The following is a 21,408-nucleotide window of genomic DNA, read 5'->3' as shown; positions in this document are numbered from 1 at the left end:
TTAACACCCTTGTGGCTGAATGAGAAAACATTTCAACACACAATAAAATCTAGTGGAATAGCTTCCCAGACGAGTGGAGATTATTATAACAGCAAAATGGCAACTAATTGTGGAATTAGATGGTCAAAAAGCACAAATACAAAACTTATGGTCAGGTAACTACATGCATTTGTCCATGTAGTGTATATGTCTAAAAACAATTTTGCAAAGAGTAGCTTGATTTTATGATTTATATCATATATTATATGTTGTGCACACAATAGTTTCCAAATAGGAGACATCAGTGTTTGCATGTTTGCACAAGTGAAGCCGGAGTCATGGTAAACGTGTAACGGACAATTCAGTGATTCCTGTGATTTAGTGTCCCGATCTAATGACCATTATTATATATAATATACTCTTAGTTTTATCATTTTGGTCAGTTCTGCAAACATGACGCTTTAACTGGTCATTGCTGGCAAATGAGAATGGTATAAGCGAAATAAATAATGACAAGGTGTTCTTAACACAATTTGGATGCACTCAACCTAATAATAGTCTCCAAATCCTGCAAAACTGGATAAAATGATGAAACTAAGAGTTAATTTTTATGTTATTTTATATGTGGGTGATTAGATCTAAAATCTGGCCTGCTATACACCATTACATCATACACAGAGATAAAGTAATGTCAGAATCAGCATCAGAATCGAGTATTCACAAGGACCATGGTTGTAAGTTCATACATGTTTTCATAATTTGTGTTACGTATTACATCATGTAGCTATTTAATAAAAGAAAACAAACAGTCAGTATCAAAGGCATAATTGGAATTTATTACATTTTCATCAAAAGTCATCAGTTTTGCCTTCACATCAAATAGAACAAAAGTAAAAGAACGTGTTCACCTATTTAAAGAAAATATGTTTGTTATAAAGTACTGGACCAGGTCCTTTGGGCCTGTGGATTCCTCAGTCACCCTCGTTCTTATAGGGCGCCAGTGCAGAAGGCAGGGTGCTTCCACACGGACCTTGAAAGTGGTACCTGACAGAGAGAAGGTGGAGACGTTTGCCACACCTCTAATGGATCACAGCTGCTTTTAATACTGCATCATGGAAAACTTCAAAACAGGAAGCTACTCAAAACCGGATGCACTCGCCTCACAGGCATTCAGTTTTTAAAGTCTAGCAGAAATGTAAATGTGTCAGCCTGCAAAAATAAATAAATGAATAAATAATCTCGGGGATGTGTTTGAGAGCGTACACAATCGCGTGTAAAAGAGAAACTGAAATAACGTGCAGGGAGATTTTCTCTCTTTCTCTGTGTGTGTGTGTGTGTGTGTGTGTGTGTGTGTGTGTGTGTGTGTGTGTGTGTGTGTGTGTGTGTGTGTGTGACTTACTTAAATCTCATGGTGGCAGGTGTGCATTCCATGTTAAATTCAGCCACAGGCACTCCTCTAGCTGCCACCTGAGGAGCAAACATGGCTGCTGGGTAAACTATCGAGGAGGTACCAACCTAGAGACAAGAGAACCGAGAATACACACACACACACACACACACACACACACAGTCACACAATTTAAGAGTCTAAATTCTTGTAATGAAATAGTTTATAATCCATTTTGAGTTTTTTCTCTGTTAACATTTTTTTTTATTTCAAGCCACCACATCACAATAAGGGGTTCATGCCAATATTGTTTCTAACATATAGATTGTCCTCATGATTCATCACACAAAAAAAGGCTGGATGGCATTCGACATCTTTTCATTAATTAGCATCAAAGCATGTTGCGGTCTATGAAATACAAGTAATCATGAGTAGCGTAACAATACACTAAAGCAATGGCGTACCCTCTATCTCTCACACACACACACACACACACACAATGAAGAGTATAACACTTAGCAACACTCAAGCAGAAGCAAACATAAGCAAAGTCTCATTACTCACGAAGCTTCGACTGAGCTGACAGTATTAATTTTATAATAATTTCCATTGAGTACTGGTAAATCTCCCAAAGATCCAAAACAATTAAACTCCAACGTAGTTAGGGATATAAATCACACAACTTCGATCCAGCAGAAGAAGCGATTCACCGTTACATAATGTCCACTGTGTATTTCTGGCACTGACCTACATTACCAAAGTATATCTTCTGGCCTCTTATTGAGAATTAAACTGCTTAAATATCTGATGCAAATAGCAACAAGGTTCAACCGAGCCCCCTGTGTGAGTCAGCACAACCGGGATTGTGTGGTGTTGCGATGCTGCAAAATGAGACAGGGAGGAAAATCTAATCAACATGCAATAGGCCACAAATTCCTATTTCACCGCAATTACAGCGTTTTATTGATTCAAGATGTCATAAGTGCTGATGTGTCGATTACTGTTGCATTTAAGTGCCTCGTTTGTCAAACTGGATACAATCAACTTTATTCACAAATGAGTCCCAAGAGCACATACTGATCCATTATAAAAACCTGGTTAGTTCAGAACAACATTTGCATCTTATCTGTACATAAAAGGAGACACGTATGTGCTTCTGAACATATAACTGACACGAGGTACTGCAATCAAGTCAGTTAATTAACTCTGCTGCATAACTCTGTGGAACTCGACTGCATAATATTAATGACTTGAATGAACACCATCAAATACAAATCAATAACTCTGGACAAATAAGACTAACTATTCGATTAGGAAATTGAATAGCTCCTATAACAGGAGGGCGAGTTCATTTGTGTTGACTCTCGTCTAAATTCGGCGACGGCTGTACTGCGTTCCTGGGGTTTTCATTGTATTTTTTGTTGTTGTTTTCAGATCTTTGTGAAGTTTGGTGGGAGTAAACTGAATGCAAATCCGCTGTGCTGTAAATGTGCTCGATCATTAACGAGTCATTGTCAACATATGCGCATTACTTTAAAAAAAAAATCTTCCCAAAATAGTGGAGGTTTTAATAACAGCAAATGGGACAAAATGTGGAATGACTTGCTAAAAAAAATAAAATAAAAATTATAGTCAGTTTAAAAAAACTACTTTGTACTTCCTGTCTGTACATTATGACAGCATGATTAAAGACCACCAGCATGAACATATTTGCATGTCAGAAAATATTCAAAGATTCCCAAGAAATAAATATTTCCATTGTCCAAACTTTACCATCAAAAATGACTCATTTTTTAACCATGGAGCGTAACGTAATGTAGAAACGATAGTGTTCAGAAGAGTGCATCAATAAAGTCCTTGAAAGCTGAAACTCTTCAGAGTTGCCCAGGGATGGAAAATTAATCACCTTTTAACACTGACCAGGTATAACATTATGAGTGGTGAAGTGAATAAAACTGATTATCTCTTCATCATGGCACCTGTTATTGTGAGGTATTTATTAGGCAGCAAGTAAATATTTTGTCCTCAAAGTTGACGTGTTAGAAGCAGGAAAAATGGGTGAGCGGAAGGATTTGAGTGAGGTGACGAGGGCCAATTGTGACGTCTAGACGTCTGGGTCAGAGCATCTCCAAAAATCATTTTTCATACACTCACCACTAAGCAGAGATCACATTTATCCAGCTCTTGATCTACTCGAGTCAGAATATCAGGATCCAGTGACTCTCCAAACCACACCACATGAGGCCTCAGAAGACCTCTACAATGTTGTGTCTCACATCTACACACAAACACAAACTCATGTTACTTACTATCATTAGATATAAAACATATTATACAGAGCTGAGAAAAATTTCATGACTCTTTAGAAAGCCACCTGATTTGATATGATCCTGACACAAATTAGCGTGAAACATTGACTGGGTGCTGAGTAGAACCATGTTTTAGTCACTGCAGGCATCAGTGGATTTAGTTATGTGGCTTGACAGTTGTCATTGGGTTCCATCCATGTCGGCATATCTGCTTTTAAAACAGCAAGTCGGAGTGGCGGTGTGTGAAAGTGCTTAACTGATTCACATAACAGCTAACGGTGTGTGAGATACGCTACACCCCTGCTGAATTTAAACGAATGTGACAGATGCTTAGCAAATGCACTAAATGCTGCACGTAGAAGCGCGAACAGGTTTTTTTCTGCTATGAAGAATTTCTCACTGCTGCCTTCACCCGTTATAAGCAACATTTTTAGACACATTTAATTTAGTGCATTATATCACGTTTCGAATATATGAAATGTAACACTATTCAGCAACGTGAGAAGTCTTAACAATGTATTAGGACATAATCATATTCTTAAATGCTTTAAGGTAACATGACCTTCTAGAATTGAAGAGAGCCAAGTTGGTAAAACACTTCAGGTCAGGATCCTGAGAGAAGCAACAGAAATCAAATCACAATGATGCCACATTCATCAATAACTGTGAGTCCATGAGAGCGAATTTGTTCATGATCTAATGGTATAAAAGGTCTCATACTCTCTCTCTCTCCCCTAATAATCAGAAAAACACTAACTATTCATGGATGCCTGTGTAGCATATGAATGCAAAAGTGGAGAACAAAGCTTTTCTTAGCTCATGTTGCCCTGATATCATGATTTTATGTCACAACACTGAGAAACGGCAATGTTCATTTCAAGGACATTTTCAGTACCGAAAATGCAGTGCGTCACAATTACTAGTATCTGCTACCATCTAGTGGTGAAACACGTGAATGCATGCGCTTGAATCTTCTGAATCAGGGGGCTTTCATATTATCTGCATAGGGTCAGTGTGGCTGCAGGTTTTCATTACCACCTAATAGGTAGCACAATTTATTAACTGATCAAAGACCGAGATGAGCTGATTTAACAAGACAAATCAGGTGAGGCTACTGATTGGTTGGAATGAAAACCTGCAGCCACACCAAAAGCTTTCGTCTGCACAGACGCATACACATACCTGGGAAGATCTTCTTTTGGTATTCTTGCATCTTTGGCTTTGGGATCAGGTGCTCTAAAAATGCAAATAAAAAACAAACACAAAGTGTAAATATGCAGTATTTGTATTTGTGCACTTTTGTGTGTGTCGATATTTACCCTTTTCCCTCCAAAGCAGGACATATAGGGCTCTTGTGGTTGGCCTTGACTTCACCACAGCTCATGCAGCGAGTTTTAAACAGACTTCCTGCATGAAAAAAAGCAAGTTGTAATATAAAGCAAGTGATAATAATTCGCAATCCGGTGAAACTTAATGTACCGTGTGTGTGGGTCAGACGACTCTACTCACCATGGATCTCCAGAACATTTTTGGAACCTGCTCGATGGTGCAGTTCGTCAATATTTTGAGTGATAACGATTACAGAGTGCCCCTGCTGACTGAGGCGGGCCTCACACTCGGCTATAGCCAGATGTGCTGGATTTGGCTCCTTACTGCGCATCACCTGCACCAAAAAAATTTTTTATGTAATTGGGAATACTGTTTATGAAAATGATCATGTTGGTTAAGTTTGTAATATATGGTATAATCCATGGTTATTAAAATGATCCTGATAATTAAGGGAGGTAATAGCTTAGAGGTTTGAGATCAGAATGGATCAGAAGGTCACAAGTTGAAATCCCAACACTACCAAGATGCCACTGCTGGGTCCTTGAGTAAGGCCCTTACTCTCAGTTGTAAGTCACTCTGGATAAGGGCGTCTGCCAAATGTAAATGTAAATTATACTACTGACTGTTCATTAGAACAGGCATAAAGTGTTTATAGTACCAGGGGATGATCATCAAAAAAAATGTAAAACAACACCTCCATGTTGTTTAAAAAATAAGTGTAAAAATAATAACTTTAAAAATTCATTGGCACACTGCATTTCCATGTACTGAAAATAAGACAGCCATGCATTAACATGCATTCAATTTTTAATATTCTTTCAGTCCTCCTATTCCATCCATCAGTAGAAAGACACCTGATTAGTCATGATCATCATCACAGCAGCCATACTGACATTATAGTTACAAAGAAGTGTGTTATACTGGTATGACCAGCCATCAAGGACCAGCCAATTTTTTTTACCAGTTCAGTGTCACTACTGTAATAAAAAAAAGTCCACTAACCTTAAAATACACTATTGTCAACGGTATATGGACACCGACCCTCATACCCCATATGTGGTTCTTCCTCAAACTGTTGCCACCATGTGGGAAGCACACAACTGTCTATTAGATACTGCAGATTAATCGGTAAACTATAGATGATTGCTGGACATCAGATATCAGCAAAAATCCATATAAATAGTTTTTCCGGGTTGCTTTATACAGTACGAGAGTGGCCTCTAAAGGCGAATCCCTGACACAAAGTGTTGTTTATTTGAAGTGTCTTTTTTTAATACATTTTGTATGTAACTGTTTATATTTATTTATACATACAGTTACTTTTTGTTGCACATTTTTATGATTCAGTACTGTTTTTTTTAATGAAATTCAGTACTATTTTACATGGATGTTTTTTTTAATCCAGTATTCATTTTAATTCATCCATCAGTTAATTCATTGGTTTTTTGACAAATACTATCCAATCTATCTATTGGTATCAGTAAAATCCACTATCGGTCAACCTTTAATATATTGAATGTCTTTGTATGCTGTAGCATTATAATTCCCCTTTACTGGCACTAAGCCTGAATCTGTTTCAGCGTTACATTGCTCAAAGTGAGCCTTATGAAGATATGGTTGGTCAAGGTCAGAGTAGAATAGCTTGCGTGTCCTCCAGAGAACACCTTTAGGATGAATTGGAACACTGACTGAACCCCAGACCTCCTCACCCAACAACAGTGCCAAATCTCACTCATGTTTTTGCAGCTGAATGAACATAAAGTCTGACAGCCATGCTTGAGTATCCATTCGAAGTCTACCCTGAAGGGTGGAGCTTATTTTAACAGTAAATTGAGAGGAAAATATGGAATGGGATTTTAATGAAGCACATATAGATTTGATGGTCAGGTGTCCACATACTTTGACCACATAGTGTATCTTGGAAAAGCATTTCTTTGGTCAGAAACAGAGACAATTTAAATAAGTTCTGTTCAGCAATGGTTCTATGGTGGTCCCTATCCACAGCTGCATAGTGCCAACATAAGTGAAAAAATGCAATCAAAAACATGATGAAATGTTCTTATGATCAAAAGATAATTATGCCCTGTTACTAGGATACCTCACGCCTATAGTGATAAAACTCCCAAACCAGAGATGGATCACGGGAAAATGCATCTGGAGTGGCCAAATCCTGCAATAAAAAAAACCATTGATTTTTGCAAGTTCATATTCAATGCAATGCAACACAGCATGTATAAAAGGTCAGTGAAGTTCTTGAACATGTTGATAAATCACATCACATTATGACCACCGCGTGATTTTTGATGTTTTCTAATTGCTTCTCTCATACACAGCAGTTTCTAGAGTTTACTCAAAATGGTGCAAACAAAAACAAAAAAAAACAAAAACAAAAAAAATTCAAGTGAGCTACAAGTCTGAAGATGTGCAGAAAAATGTATTGAAAGTTCATTAGAGAATGTTGAGACTGGTTTGAGCTGACAGACAGACTACAGAAATTCACAGAACCACTATGTACAACTGAATGAAATCAGAATGCACAACGTGTCAAACCTTGAAGTGGACGAGCTACAACATCAGAAGTCAAAGTGGGCTTCGACTTCTGTCAGCCAAGAAATGAAAGCTGAAGCTGTAGCGAGCACAGACTCAAAATCGCACAGCTGAAAACTAGCAAAACTTTGATTGGTCTGATGAATCTTGATTTCTGCTTAAGTATGTTCTTTGATGTGTTGGAGTACATACAATCATGATATGATGTTCCTAGTAAACTGTCTCGAAAATGAAAGATTTGTGCGTGTTACCTGAGCTTGCCATGTTCTCCAATAGCCACCAGCTCCTCTGAAGGTTGGCACTCCACTCTCTGCACTGACTCCAGCTCCAGTGATTATCGCGATGTGCTTAGCCTTAGCAAAATCTTTACGAAAAGCTGCTAAATCTGCACACACACATACACAGTTTTATAGTCAATTATGTTTCAAATCTTTGTGTGTGTGTGTGTGTGTGTGTGTGTGTGTGTGTGTGTGTGTGTGTGTGTGTGCTCTACTGGAGCTTGGCCTGGACATCTTAGGCATCCACCAGGTGAATCTGACACAACCTTGATAACAGGTTACAGCCTTACACACCAATCTCTGCACTATCATCAGGGCTACAAAATCACACACAATTCTGAAACAAACACAAACATTGAAAAAATGTGTATTAAAATCATATAAGAATGCACACACATACACATACTGGGTGTAACCTTTCTGAAAGAGAAGAAAGTAAATGCACTGTATGGCCAAAAACATCCAGACATCTGATCATCATACGCATGGGATGTTCATGAAGCTCAGGTAAATGTGATGGTCAGGTGTCCGCATACTTTTTGTATGCAGACACATGTTTTCAACCCTGTCATTACAGACAAACTGTGACATTTGTGTTTACTTATCCAGTACCTTTTGGAAACACCTTTTTTCTTCAGTGGGTTTTCTTGATTTTTATTTTCAACATTGTACATTATTACTGAAGACATCCAAACTATGAAAGAACGTATATGGAATAAAAAAGTAGTCTCTTTCTGCTCTTCACGCTTTTAGCATTTTTTTACTCTGTTTATTTTCCAACAACTTTAGGAGTTCCTCAAGGTGTTGAGTGCTTGTTGGCTACTTTATCTTCACTCTCTGTTCCCAAACCATATCAAGTGAATTTAGATTGGGAGATTGTGGAGGCCAGGTCAACTAATGCAGCACTCTATTACTCTCCATCTTGAACAAATAACTCTTACTATAGGATATTGTCCTGTTGGAACACAAATTATGGTCCTGCTTAATGCAAACCAGATGTCACACTTGCTATGGTAGCCATGCTGGTTAAGTGTGCTCTGAAGTCACCAAAAGTGTCGCCAACAAAACCCCTACACCATCACACCTCCTCCTCCATGCTTCACGAAGGGAGAACCACACATTCAGGAGCCATCCATTCACCCTCTATAAGTCTAACATAGACACAGTGGTTAGAACCAAAAATCTCAAATGTGTACTCATCAGACCAAAGAACATTTTTTTCACTAATCTAATGTCCATGTCTGGTGTTTCTTAGCCCAAGCAAATCTTTTTTGCTTGTTGTTCTTCCTAAGCAATGGTTTATTTGCCACAATTCGACCATGAAGGCCTCATGAAGTCTCTTCTGAACAGTGTATGCTGAAATATATCTGCTGCACTTATGTAAATCAGTGGTTTTTAAGGCTTGCAATTCTACAAAACTTATCTTCTGCAGCAGAAGTAACTTTTCGACTTCCTCTCCTGGAATGGTCCTTATGAGCCTGTTTCAACGTAGAGCTGTATGTATTTCTCAGAAGTCACTTGAGGATACATTTAAAGCTCTGGAGATTTTTAGGATGAACTGACCTTCCGTTTTTAAAAAATAATGATGGACTGTCTTTTCACATAACATAACTGAGTGTTTCTAGCCATAATATGGATTTGTTCAGTAGTTGTAGTAGCACTAATAGGGCTATTGTCTCTGTAGTCACCCTTTACTCTGTACAAGACGACTGATGGTCTAAAGCACATTAAGAATTCAAGAACTGTCACAAAGGAACACTTGGCATGGCTCACCTGTGCACTACCCCCTGAATCTGACTGAGAGAATGCCATGAGTTTGCCAAGCTGATATCAAAGCTGAAGGGAGCTACTTTGGACAATCTAAAATATAAAACATATTCTGGTTTGTTTAACACTGTTTTGTTAACTACATCAGTCCATGCATGTTTTTTCATAGTTTGGATGTCTTCAATGTTGAAAAGAATAAAAAAGAAAAGAAAAACACAGAAGGAGAAGGTGTGTCCAGACTTTTGACAGGTACTGTACATCTACACTATACCCAGTATTTCCGTGTCAGTGTTTCCTACTGTCCTTGTTACCATTTTGGTGTATTTGGGATATTTGTTTTTTTTTTCACTTTTTATCTTTAGTTTCAGCAAGAGTGAAAATAAAACCTAATGCGTGTTACTACTGAAATAAAGAGTACCCTAGTAAACAGCGCCAGCGGGATTTACACCATGAAAACACAAATCGCAGATTCGACACAAACAACTAAATACAAGTTAACTGGCAAGACAGCAGCATTAAATATCTGACGCTAATACAGTCGATTTTTTTGTCAATATTACCAAATAAAGTCAAGGCTGCAGTTTATTAAGCGCAGTATACATTACTAATCACTCGAGCTCACCTGGAAACGGCTTCTCTGTAAACAGTGTTCAGCCGGACAGCAGTCTAAGAGACCGGGGAACGCCTGCGGAGGACGACACGTGACGTCATTAAGTAAATAAATAAATAAGGACAGAAATAGGCCAAATAAAAAAGTAGAAATACATTAAATGAAATCATTTTAATGTTGCCCTTTTGTATTGGCCAAAATGTATGTATGCATTAATTTATTCATTCGCTCATTGATCCATGTATTTATTAATTTATACATTTATTTGTTTGTTTGATTAATTAATTGTTTATGCATTTACTTACCTATTCATTTCTTTGTACATTTTTGTTCATTCATTTATTCATTTGTTTGCGCATTTATTCATTCGGTTATGTATTTATTTATGTGGGGGTTTTTTCTTTGTACATTTTGTACAAAAAAGAATGTGTACATTCATTTATTTATTCAATTATTTATTTATTTATTTACATCATAAAGTAGACTGGCAATAAACAAATGTTTTTACTGAACCAGGAAGTAGGCTGGGCTTTCACTATGTGTTCCTTTAAAACGAAACTGATTTCTGTAAGAGTTCATTTGGTGTGTAAACATGGCAGAAGCTAATATTTTACTAAGTGAAAATGAGTTCTGTTGTTCAATCTGTTTGGATTTGTTGAGGGATCCAGTGACTTTAGCTTGTGGACACAGTTTCTGCATGTCCTGCATTACCAGTAGCTGGGATCAGCAGCTAGTGATCTGCAGTTGTCCACAATGCAGAGAGAGCTTTGAAACAAGGCCTGCTCTCCGCAGGAACAACATGCTGGCTGGCGTAGTTGAGAAACTACGAAAAACTGGATCACAGCTCTTTGACCAATGTTATGCCAAACCTGGAGATGTGGAGTGTGATATCTGTACTGGAATTAAATGCAAGGCAGTCAAATCCTGCCTGGTGTGTCTGGCATCGTACTGTGAAAATCATTTTCGACCTCACAAAGAATCTTCTGCGTTGATGAAGCACAATGTGATCGAAGCCTCTTCAAAACTGCAAGAGAAAATGTGCCCACAGCATGGGAAACTTCTGGAAGTATTCTGTCGTACAGATCAGAAATGCATTTGCTATCTGTGTACCTTGGATGAGCACTCTAATCATCGTACAGTCTCACTTGTAGCTGAGAGAGCAGAGAAAGAGGCAAGTGAACATGAAGCAATGGTATTAATAGCATGACGTGTATCGAATATTGAAAAATGTGTACTGAGGTGCTGCATTTATTTAGTCATTCTAGATGATGAAGTAATGGAAAGGCGGGAAAACACAGGGATCAGAGTGAAAACAAAGATGGCAAAAAGACAAACAGTGGCAAAGTAACAAATAGGCAGCAAATTAACGTAGACAAAGTAACAACAGAAGTCTAGAAGAACATGAACATAGAGATAAAGACAGGCGCGACATCTAGTGGTGGCAGAGGAAATGACAATCACACGACATGGTAAAAGGACATTTGAGGATTCTTTCAATTATTTTGAATGACATTTTTTACTAATTCCCAGCTACCAATAATTTCTAATAAAAGTAATTAACATATACAATATGTTTATGGTTTGATAGTAAAGGGTTAATATCAGTAACTTAAAACACTCATTGAATCCAAAGAAGTGAAACCATGCTGCACTGTTGCTCTGTATTCAGTATTTGTATTTACATGTTACATGTTGTATTATCATATTTCCCACAGAAACTGGTAGTTGAGACCCAGAACAGCTACACACAAAGAATTCTGGAGAGAGGGGACTGTGCAGAGCTGGTGAACACTTTGGAGTCACTCAAGGTTTGGGAATGAAAAAAAAATTTTTTTACCTAATAGAATCAATTATAGGATTATTATAATATTTTTTTTATATTGCTGAATGTTTTAATAAAAGAAAACAACAATTTTGCCAATCCCAATAGCATTCTGCACAAACAGCAGTAGATGAGACTGAGAGGATGTTTCGAGAGCTTATTCAGTCTATTGAGAAAAAATGTTCTGAGGTGACAAATCAGATCAGAGCTCAGGAAGATGTTCAACAGAATCACACCAAAGAACACATGAAACATGTGAAGCAGGAGCTAGCTGAGCTCAAGAGTAAAAAGGAAGAACTTGAGCAACTCTCACAGACAAAGGATAACATCCTGTACTTCCAGGTAAAATATATGGTTCTTGTAGCAGTTATTTGTGTGTTTGGTAGTTATGTTATTATTGCCTTTTTGTTCCTTGTAGATTTTCCAGTCATTCCATGATCTCAGTCTACCTGCAGCCATTTCCAGGGTAAACATTAGTAAGTCACAGTCATATGAGGGTGTAAAGATATTTGTCCATAAAATTAAAGAGCAGATAGAAAGTGCCAACTTCCATCTCGATTCATCCTCTCAAGTGGACAGTCACCAAATGACTTCTCAGAACTCCAAGGATGAACAGCATCCCCAACCAAACATCAAGAACATTCCTAACTCTGATTTTAAGCTTTGTAATGCTACCTTAACCACATCCAGGCCAAAAATAAGAATAGTTTCTGCCACTTCTGATGAATCCCAAACCACATCTGAATTACTATGCCAGTTGCGTGAAATAAAAATTAAACCAAAGCCACTTGTCTTTGCCACCCCTGCCAAGACTCCTGATGTATCCCAAACTACATCCAAATTTGCATCAACATCTAACACTCAAACCCAATCGACATTTAAAGCTAATACACAGCCTATTTTTACTTTAGAACCCACACCTGCTACTCCATTTCAATTAACATTTGGAAAAACCCCAATACCCAAATTCCTTGCATCTTGTTCAACACAGTCGCCATCTGTAATTGAGATGCCCCGCAAAGCTGACACTGATTCACAATCTATAATTAAGCTAAAAAAAAAAAAGCTACACAAACCTAATGTGTCTTTGACTTCTGAACCACACATAAAAGGAAAAGGAGAATACAGTTGATTTTAAAATGAAGTAAGTAAATACAGAAATAAACTAAATAAAGTAAATGCAGAAAAAAACTAAGTGCCGTTATTTAATCACATCATTTTGCACTGAAATTTTGTACATTTATTTGTTTATTAATTCTTTTATGCATGTATTCACTTGATTTCTTTTTTTTTTCTTTTTTTTTTTTTAATTTAGGATACCTCACACTAATTCCTGATCTATAACTGTTTTCAAAACAAACCAAAACTTCTGAACCAAATATAAAAGAAAAGAATAAAATATAAGTAAGTTTACAATGCTTTTTTTTTTTTTTTTAAGACTTTCAAATCCATGTTTTACATTTGCAAACTGGCACAGCTTCTAGTGTTATTTAAACTCTTGTCTTTGAAACTTTCTGTAAGATGTTGAGCTGGAATTTTAAAGAGCTTCTGCTTTGTACTTTCCAGCTGAACCCAACACTTATTGGTTGGTAGGAATCATGCAGTGAAGTGATGGGTGTCTGAACTCTGCCATTATTGGGGTGATAAAACTGTATAGTATATAACTAGATAGAAATGACAATTTGTGCATTTAATTATTACTAATAATGGGTGCTGAAATACTCTACATAACATACATGGAAGTGTTTGGGTTTTTTTGGTCAGGTGAGGCTATTTGTTTGTTTATGGAAGTTGATCACAAGATTGTTATTTAGGCTATGGCAAATAAAAATAATGAAAACATAGTATTAAGTGTAAATTCCTTTTTTCATGCCTGTACTAAAAAAAATGATGTGAAATTGTTTAATTATATCAAGAATCGGTAACCTAGTACTTGATGCACTGAGTTTCGGATTAAAAAGTGAGTTGCGAGATCAAATCCCAGCGCTGTGGCCCCATGAGCTGCTCAGTTTTATAAATAAGATAATACTTTGTCGCTTTTGATAAGGACATCTACAACTTCTAAAAAAGTTAAACAATACTACAAAATATCAGCCTGTCTGTCCCTATCCAATCTCGCTATTCCTAAGTGATCATTTCTTTCTGTGGTGTGAAAGAGGCAGATGTAAAGGACAGAAGTATGAAGGATGATTCGCTATAGCGACCCCTAACGGAAGCAGCCAAAAGACGATGATGATGATCACTGCGCTGAATGGAATGATGGATACTTCATTACGTTCAAAGGGGTCTATGGATGAAGTAACACACTTTAGTTCACATCCTGCTTCCCATGCTTCCTCATTGACTGGTGACTTTTCATCAGAAATGATCCAATGGCGCCCCCTTGTGGTTCACGATTTAGCAGTTCAAAAGCCAAGCTGCTTTTTATTCTTGGTGTTTCAAATAAATGGAGACTTTTAATCAGAGTTTAATTATTTAGTACCAGCCTTTTATTAGAAAAAATGTAACAAACCTCTTTATATTATTTTGAATTACCTCTTTATGAAAGTATAATTCATAAATACCTCAACAGTGTCTTTTTTTCTAACATCCAGCACTTTTAAACAGCACGAAAAACACAAGAGGACAGATAAGAATGAAATTAGGGCTATAAAACTGTAAAAAAAAAAAAATTTCAAAAGGTACAGCATGAAATAAATCATCAGTTATTAAAAAAACACTGTAAATTTAATGCTGCGTCATTTGCATTAATTAAGAGAATTCTGCGAGGAGAAATCTAAAGCATCACCAGCATAATTATTGTACTATTTCTTTTTTGCACATAATGTCTAGTCAAATACACATTAAAGACTACTTGAGGCACAAGCTATGTTGTTTTTGCGTGCTGAAATATACAAGGTACATGAGACAGAGACAGCAAACAAGATTTTCAGCCTAGGCTACATTTCATATGGAGCGTATCATGGAACTGGATAAATACGCTGAGCAAAATTCAATCCAGGCCTCTGTATTAGACATTTGTGAATGTACAACAGGTTATACATCTATTATACAGGACGCGAGTATATAAACACACGCACACTACCAAGTTTTTTCCACCAAGACATCAGTTTGCATTGCTTGTTTTCTTTTCAGAGTCCTGGATCACACAAAAACATAGCTAGTGCCATGTGTGGGAAACCGTTTTGAATTTCATGACTCGACTGAGAAACGCAGTTCATTTCAGGAGAAATTGTTTTTAAGAGAGAAAAGAACCAGCTCCAGAGGAAAATTACTGATATGATGAAACGTAACAAAGAAACGATTAGCATAAAACTAGCAACCACGTGCTGCTACCAATGAAACAAAAGTAGTAGAGATTATTCAGGAGGACTTCTAGTTCAGCACACTAGAGATTGTACAGCCCTGGACTTCTTTATTATTATTATTATTATTATTATTATTTACTACATTTATGATCAAAATTAATGACAAAACCGCACAAAACCCCCGCAATTTTAGCAACCAAAAACGCCTCAAATATATAGTCAAATAAGCAAATTTAAAATATATACAAATACAAGATTATTAAGCATATTTCTTGACATATTTTACCATTTTTTTATCTTTAAATATATTTGACATTTTATTGGCTGTTTTAATTGTTTATCGGAAGAAATTCTTACAATAAACAAAATTATCTGGCAAAAAAACATGATTATTTTAAGCTCAAAAAAAAAAACTTTACTAATAAGTTTAATAATCTTATATTTGATTTCTTGTCATCTGATAGATCATCTTGAATACATTCAGGACTCTCAGGATAACTAGAAATTCTAGTGTAGTTGCCCAGTCCCATGTAATAGTTGCTTTTTTTTTCATTAACAGACACCTCCCTACACTATCTGGTAAAGAAAATCAGAGATGTAGCTCCATGATGGCAGTACATTCTTTTTTTTTTTTTATATCTCAACCTATGTTATATAATATCCAGCATTTAATCATGAGTTAAGTCATTTTGGCATATTGGCCACACCTACTTCCATATAAAATATGTGCAGTGACTCTAATAATTCCAAAAAAATGATTAATCCCAAAAATGAAAAGCGCTAAAGAAAGGATCAAAGAAGTTCAAAACTGTTGTTAGACACCATATTAACACATTAAGAGTATGAATGTGGTACACATTGCAATAAGGCGTATGTAATCCTTCCACCACCACCCCTCCCCCAACAGGAAAAAACCCGACGTGACTGAAAATCAAAGTGAGGAAAGGTTCTCTGCCAGGTAATAAAGACTGTAGCCATTACACACAATACAGCAGAGGTTACAGAGGGATGAGAGGAGGTGGTAACGCCACAGACGGTTGCTCAGCTGCTTGTACTTGGGGTCTTTGCTGCACAGTGTGGAGTAGGCTTCGCGGTTGGATGAGATCCCGATGTCCTGGCCCAGCCCGCAAGCCTGCTCGATCATGTGCATGTCCGCCATGATTTCGGAGGTCAACTGGCCAAACCACTGGGAATTCACGGCGGCCACAGTCACACATACAAAGAAAACAAAGATCTGTCCAGGCATGGAGGCATGACACAGAGAGAGGAATGGAAAGAAGAATACACATTAAACCAGAATATACATTAAACCCAATTACAAATACCAGCACAATGTTACACCTACAGACTGGTGAGAAATGAAAACATTAGGAGCCACCGTCAGGGTTCAGCATTAAAACAGAAATGAAAGAATTTTTTTTAGAAACAATACTGTCCATCATTCTGGTAGTTTCACTGATAAGTTGAATCATTAGTGATGTTGTGGGTGGTGATGGATCTGAATCATTAGTGCTGTTTTGTTTAGCATGGTGATGGACCTGGACTTAAACAAGACACTCTACACTGGTTATTCCTTCGTTACCCTTTTTTACATTATCAGACCATTGACACCTCACTGATATAATACTTTAGGTACATTAAAGCACCGATTACAACCCTGTGTTCTGCACAGTTCTGCTCAGAAAAGACAATAAGCTGATTATTTGGGAAGAGGGGAAAAATTAGAGATGGCCCTGATCCGACAGTCAGACAGCAATGAAATGCAGATCAGAATCTACCAGAAGTGCAAATAGTAGCAATTGTGCAAATTGACAAGTGCAGATAAATAGGTAAGTATATGTACAGCATGTAATATATATGTAAGAATATGTACAGTGAAAAATATAAAGGCTCTAGCAGTAAAATGATGTGTAGACACTGCTTATGACAGTAAAAAAAATGTTGATGATGCAGTAAATCAAACAGGATTTACTGCATGTTTACTACATTCAAATGCTTGTTTCTTTAATGTTTGTATATTTACTTTTTGCATATATCATTAGATTAGTATACAAAATTACATTAATGATATAAATCAGGGGCGTCAAACTTAAATTGACAGTGGGACAAAGTCGCGGGCCAAACTCAATATTTATTGAAAAATTGACTGCAATTGTGCATGTTTTCCATCTCTCCAGATGTGTAATGTTGAACCTTTTCATATGGAAACAAACTTTAGTTTTGCATAAACATTGAATCTGGAACAACCAAAGTTTAATATTATAAACACATGAGAAATTAAATTTGAAATAAAACACACTTTTCTTATTATCTCTCTCTCTCTCTCTCTCTCTGTAGCCTTTCGAGTTCTTTTTTAATGTAATTATTTTTTCAAAGGCCAACAACAAAACAACCAATAATAATAATTTCCTTCAATTAAAAAAAACAATCTTGTAACTATTAACAGTTCATGCCTTGGAGTAGAAAAAGTGCATAAACACAACATTCATTCAAGCCCAGTTTCTACACTCTGATTTACTCTGACTGGTTGAAGCAGATACCTGACATCTCTTCTTAGATGCATGTGCATCAATGTCTGGGTTTAGGCTCTGAGCTGAGGAAATCCTCAGGATTAAGTGAAGGTGTTCATCAGTGAGACTCCTAAGTGGGGTTTTGTTCATCTTCATCAAAGAGAACAGTTACTCACAAAGATATAAGATGCCGATCACAGAGAGCGTTTGAGCAGCTTGGGCACGGAGTTGGAGCAGTGCGTCAGGGAGGAAACATGTACCGGTAAACTGTGCAGCACACACGGAGTCGTACTTTGACTTGAGCGTGTCTCTACACTGGAGTTCAATCAGCTCTTTTCAAAATTCAGCACTGAGTACGCAGAGTTTTTCAGCGGTCTCGACTGACGCGCCAACGCACTAACAAAGCATTCTGGGATTTGTTGTATTAGCGGTGTATGCGCTATATACTGGCGGGCCAGCTCTAATACACATTTAATATGATCTTGCGGACGTACTATAATTACACGTATATATATTACGATATATATTACGACAAACATTTTCAAAACAATGTTTTTTATATTTTATATTGATTTTTTTTAAAGCATGGTTGTCAACTTACCATCTGCATGTATCATTAAAACCAATACAAATGTTGATTTACACAAATTGCTTCATCTTGCAAACTCAAATGCTGTGGGGTTTTTTTATCAGCATGAGTGAATTTGTTCAAAGGAGAAATCCCACATGCATTTCACAACAAGCAGCTACTATACGCTTTAAAATGTCTACAGATAATTCAACTCAATACATAAATACCCTGAATTATGGCTTTAAATAGTTACAAAAATCAAAACATCTAATTAACATTTTTTTCATGAAAAAAAAAAAAAAAAAAACGATTAATCGGGAAAAAGATTTTAAAATAACCGATTAATTAACCGATTAATCTATTTTTTTTTATAATCCTTAGTTGCAGCTCTATAATAATGTTTCTTATATTAAAGTGTATTTCTATAATAATGTTTCTTATATTAAAGTTTATTTCTATAATAATGTTTCTTATATTAAAGTTTATTTCTATAATAATGTTTAAATACAACCTTCAAGATCACATGACCTGTGTTACGCACCTGAAAGGCCTCTTTATCATCCAGCAGGTCACTGGGATGGTACATGGCAAAAATAGCGAGGTTGAAGAAAGCACACGCTGAGCCGATGTGCAGATAGAACGGGAAGAGTCGACTCTGAATAAAGCCGTAGGTGTGTCTGTTTAGATGGCTGTCCATGACAAATCCTGAAAAATTGATTAACAAGTTACACAATTACTGACCAACCTGACATGACCACACCGATGACACGTCACACAACAACTTACAGACAGTATAATATGTGTATTATATCTCATCTGAGACCGCAGACTATCACCTGATATGAAGGTGACCCATATCTGCATGCCCCAAAAGGTGGAGAGGAAGATGAGGTGAAAGAGTTTTACACTGACAGAAGGCTCACAGTCTGTGGACATGATCGATGGTACGCACTGTACCCTCTGATCCGGTTCTCCTTCCAGGTGACTGCATCAACAATAAGAACAACAACAAAAAAATGCTAAGTATGAAACATTTCTTTCTTTGGAATGAAGACTGTAGGACATGATTTCTACAGCGAACCTGCTCTTATACAGCGAATAAGCGTTAAAAACAAACAGCTTGAAGGGCGTCTCGATTGTGTATGTCGACATATTTGCTTTTCAAACAAGGCCTGTTAAGATTATTGACAGATTTACACATCAGGTATAGAGTTCACGATACACCACACCCCTACAATTTTTTTTTTCTTTTAAACGTGAACAGTACAAGCATTAAATGAGACCAAAAAAACCCAAACTTGAGTCTATGGACAAGAGTTGGCCTGTGTTTGCCTAGTTTGGGCATTTTTTTCAATGAAGTGGATGTCATGTCATATAACAGAAATTTGGGAGAAGAAATGGCGTTTGTATAAAACCTTCGAAAAATGACGTCTCTCGTTAGAGATCACTGAATTATTAGACGCTCAAGTCTATTGTACTATAAATGTTTCCCTGACCTACGACTGTAAAAATAAAACTGCACTAGATAAGCAGATTACAGTCATGCTTTCTAATTATTTATTTATGTATTAAACTCATAAGTGACACCAACGTTGATTTTGATATGCAACATTTATTTTCAGCCCCTAACCATGAAGGGTCCATCATCCATTCTTTTAACTGTTTCCCAGTCCATGCTGAAGAAAAGCGTTCCCAAAAACATGATGCTTCCACCACTATGCTTTACTGTAGAGATTGTGTTGTTTATGCAAGGACACTGTAAATATGGTGCCACAGCAAACCTTGTCTTCCAGGACTCTTTTAGCAGGAACTGCAGCTGTTATACAATTATAATAATAATAATAAATACAAAAAACACCATCTTCAAGTTACACACAACCAATATTATTCAACAACTCATAATTAACTAAGCAGGAACTTATCACTGATACAAATAAGTGGTTCCTTAAAACATACTTTCTTCTTTTAAACACTGAGAACTACTACATTACTCAGTATGTGTCTTAATATGAGAATCGAGTTTAATATCTGGCCCTTCATAGGAAGAACACTGGGAACCTCTGGATTACACAATGTGTATTAGTACTAAGGTGATCTTCACTCATTTCCTGCAGAAGAATTCACCTCGATGTATCTACTAAAGCAGATCAGACCTGTGTGAAGTCTAATCTAATCACAATTTAAAATGCCCATGATGCATAAACATTATACAGGACTAACCTGCATGCTTATGAGGAGTTATAAAGCTAGATGAACCATCTCACCTGCTGCTATCTGGCTAACTTCCTAACACCTACAGCAGTGACAACTGTCCAAAATGTAAGTCTAAACATCATAAAGTGTCTCGAAATAAGTCTGATCAGGTTTAATAACGATCCTGTAAGTAATTATGAGAACAGAAAGGAAACAAGTTCGGCAAAAGTTAAAGCACGCATGCGCGGGCACACAACTCGTTCTGCTAGTTAGACTGCAGTCCTAGCAAACATTAGCTTCAGAAACTTTTCCTGCAACTTAACGTTCAAAATATACACATGTATATAACGCTTTAGTCTCGAATTCACATTAATACCACAATACTTGCGCCTATTTCTACTACATATAATATGTTTTGCAAGAATTCGACCAACCTGAATCTCCCTTTAACCGGTCTGTGCCACTTTCCAAACCAGTAACTGAATCCTCAAATCACAGCGCCGCCCCCCCGCGCTGACGTGAGGGCGTGGCAATGAGTGACGACGTGCTGCAAAGGGATCAATAGCATCGCGCGAATAATGCACACATTTGCATATTAATTGCATAAATAAATGTCTTTATCACATTAAGCTACTTTAAGCGTTTTACAATGTCCCAAAAGGCATAAATGGTCTGGAAAAGAAATGAAAATATCATCAGTAGGAATGATAAAAAGTAGTTTTGCTGCGTTATTAGTGAAAAATCATTTGGGGAAAAAATATAGATATAAAATTACTGCAACAAGGTTATTTAACGATT

General features: G+C 36.8%; 3 protein-coding genes across 4 annotated transcripts; 1 reads left to right on the top strand and 2 right to left on the bottom strand.

Annotated features, from left to right (window-relative positions):
• Positions 1–794: 794 nt before the first annotated feature.
• Positions 795–10,287, bottom strand: sirt5 (sirtuin 5). Of its 2 annotated transcripts, none has more exons than XM_046836843.1 (10): positions 10,219–10,287; positions 8,045–8,166; positions 7,803–7,936; positions 7,103–7,174; positions 5,185–5,338; positions 4,995–5,082; positions 4,858–4,911; positions 3,521–3,644; positions 1,379–1,494; positions 795–1,023 (listed from the first exon to the last, which is right to left on the bottom strand). In XM_046836843.1, the coding sequence occupies exons 2-10, from the start codon at positions 8,139–8,141 to the stop codon at positions 951–953; spliced, it is 912 nt and encodes a 303-aa protein (XP_046692799.1). In that variant the 5' UTR covers positions 8,142–8,166; positions 10,219–10,287; the 3' UTR covers positions 795–950. The 2 variants fall into 2 exon arrangements, with proteins under 2 accessions (XP_046692799.1, XP_046692800.1); XM_046836844.1 differs by lacking the exon at positions 795–1,023 and adding an exon at positions 1,033–1,188.
• A 434-nt stretch (positions 10,288–10,721) lies between these two features.
• ftr63 (finTRIM family, member 63) lies at positions 10,722–13,872 on the top strand. The gene is made up of 4 exons (XM_046836171.1): positions 10,722–11,377; positions 11,922–12,014; positions 12,137–12,370; positions 12,447–13,872. Exons 1-4 carry the CDS (start codon positions 10,799–10,801, stop codon positions 13,158–13,160), a joined length of 1,620 nt encoding a protein of 539 aa, XP_046692127.1. The 5' UTR covers positions 10,722–10,798; the 3' UTR covers positions 13,161–13,872.
• Positions 13,873–14,494: 622 nt separating this feature from the next.
• Positions 14,495–21,147, bottom strand: si:ch211-121a2.4 (transmembrane protein 205). Its single transcript, XM_046836174.1, has 4 exons — positions 21,045–21,147; positions 19,254–19,402; positions 18,959–19,122; positions 14,495–16,570 (listed from the first exon to the last, which is right to left on the bottom strand). Exons 2-4 carry the CDS (start codon positions 19,351–19,353, stop codon positions 16,268–16,270), a joined length of 567 nt encoding a protein of 188 aa, XP_046692130.1. The 5' UTR covers positions 19,354–19,402; positions 21,045–21,147; the 3' UTR covers positions 14,495–16,267.
• Between the last annotated feature and the right edge of the window lie 261 nt (positions 21,148–21,408).

The sequence above is a fragment of the Silurus meridionalis genome, chromosome 23 (genome assembly GCF_014805685.1).
Source record: "Silurus meridionalis isolate SWU-2019-XX chromosome 23, ASM1480568v1, whole genome shotgun sequence".
NCBI lineage: Eukaryota > Metazoa > Chordata > Actinopteri > Siluriformes > Siluridae > Silurus > Silurus meridionalis.
Note: the sequence above shows the minus strand (reverse complement) of the source record. Positions and strands in the feature narration are given on the sequence as shown.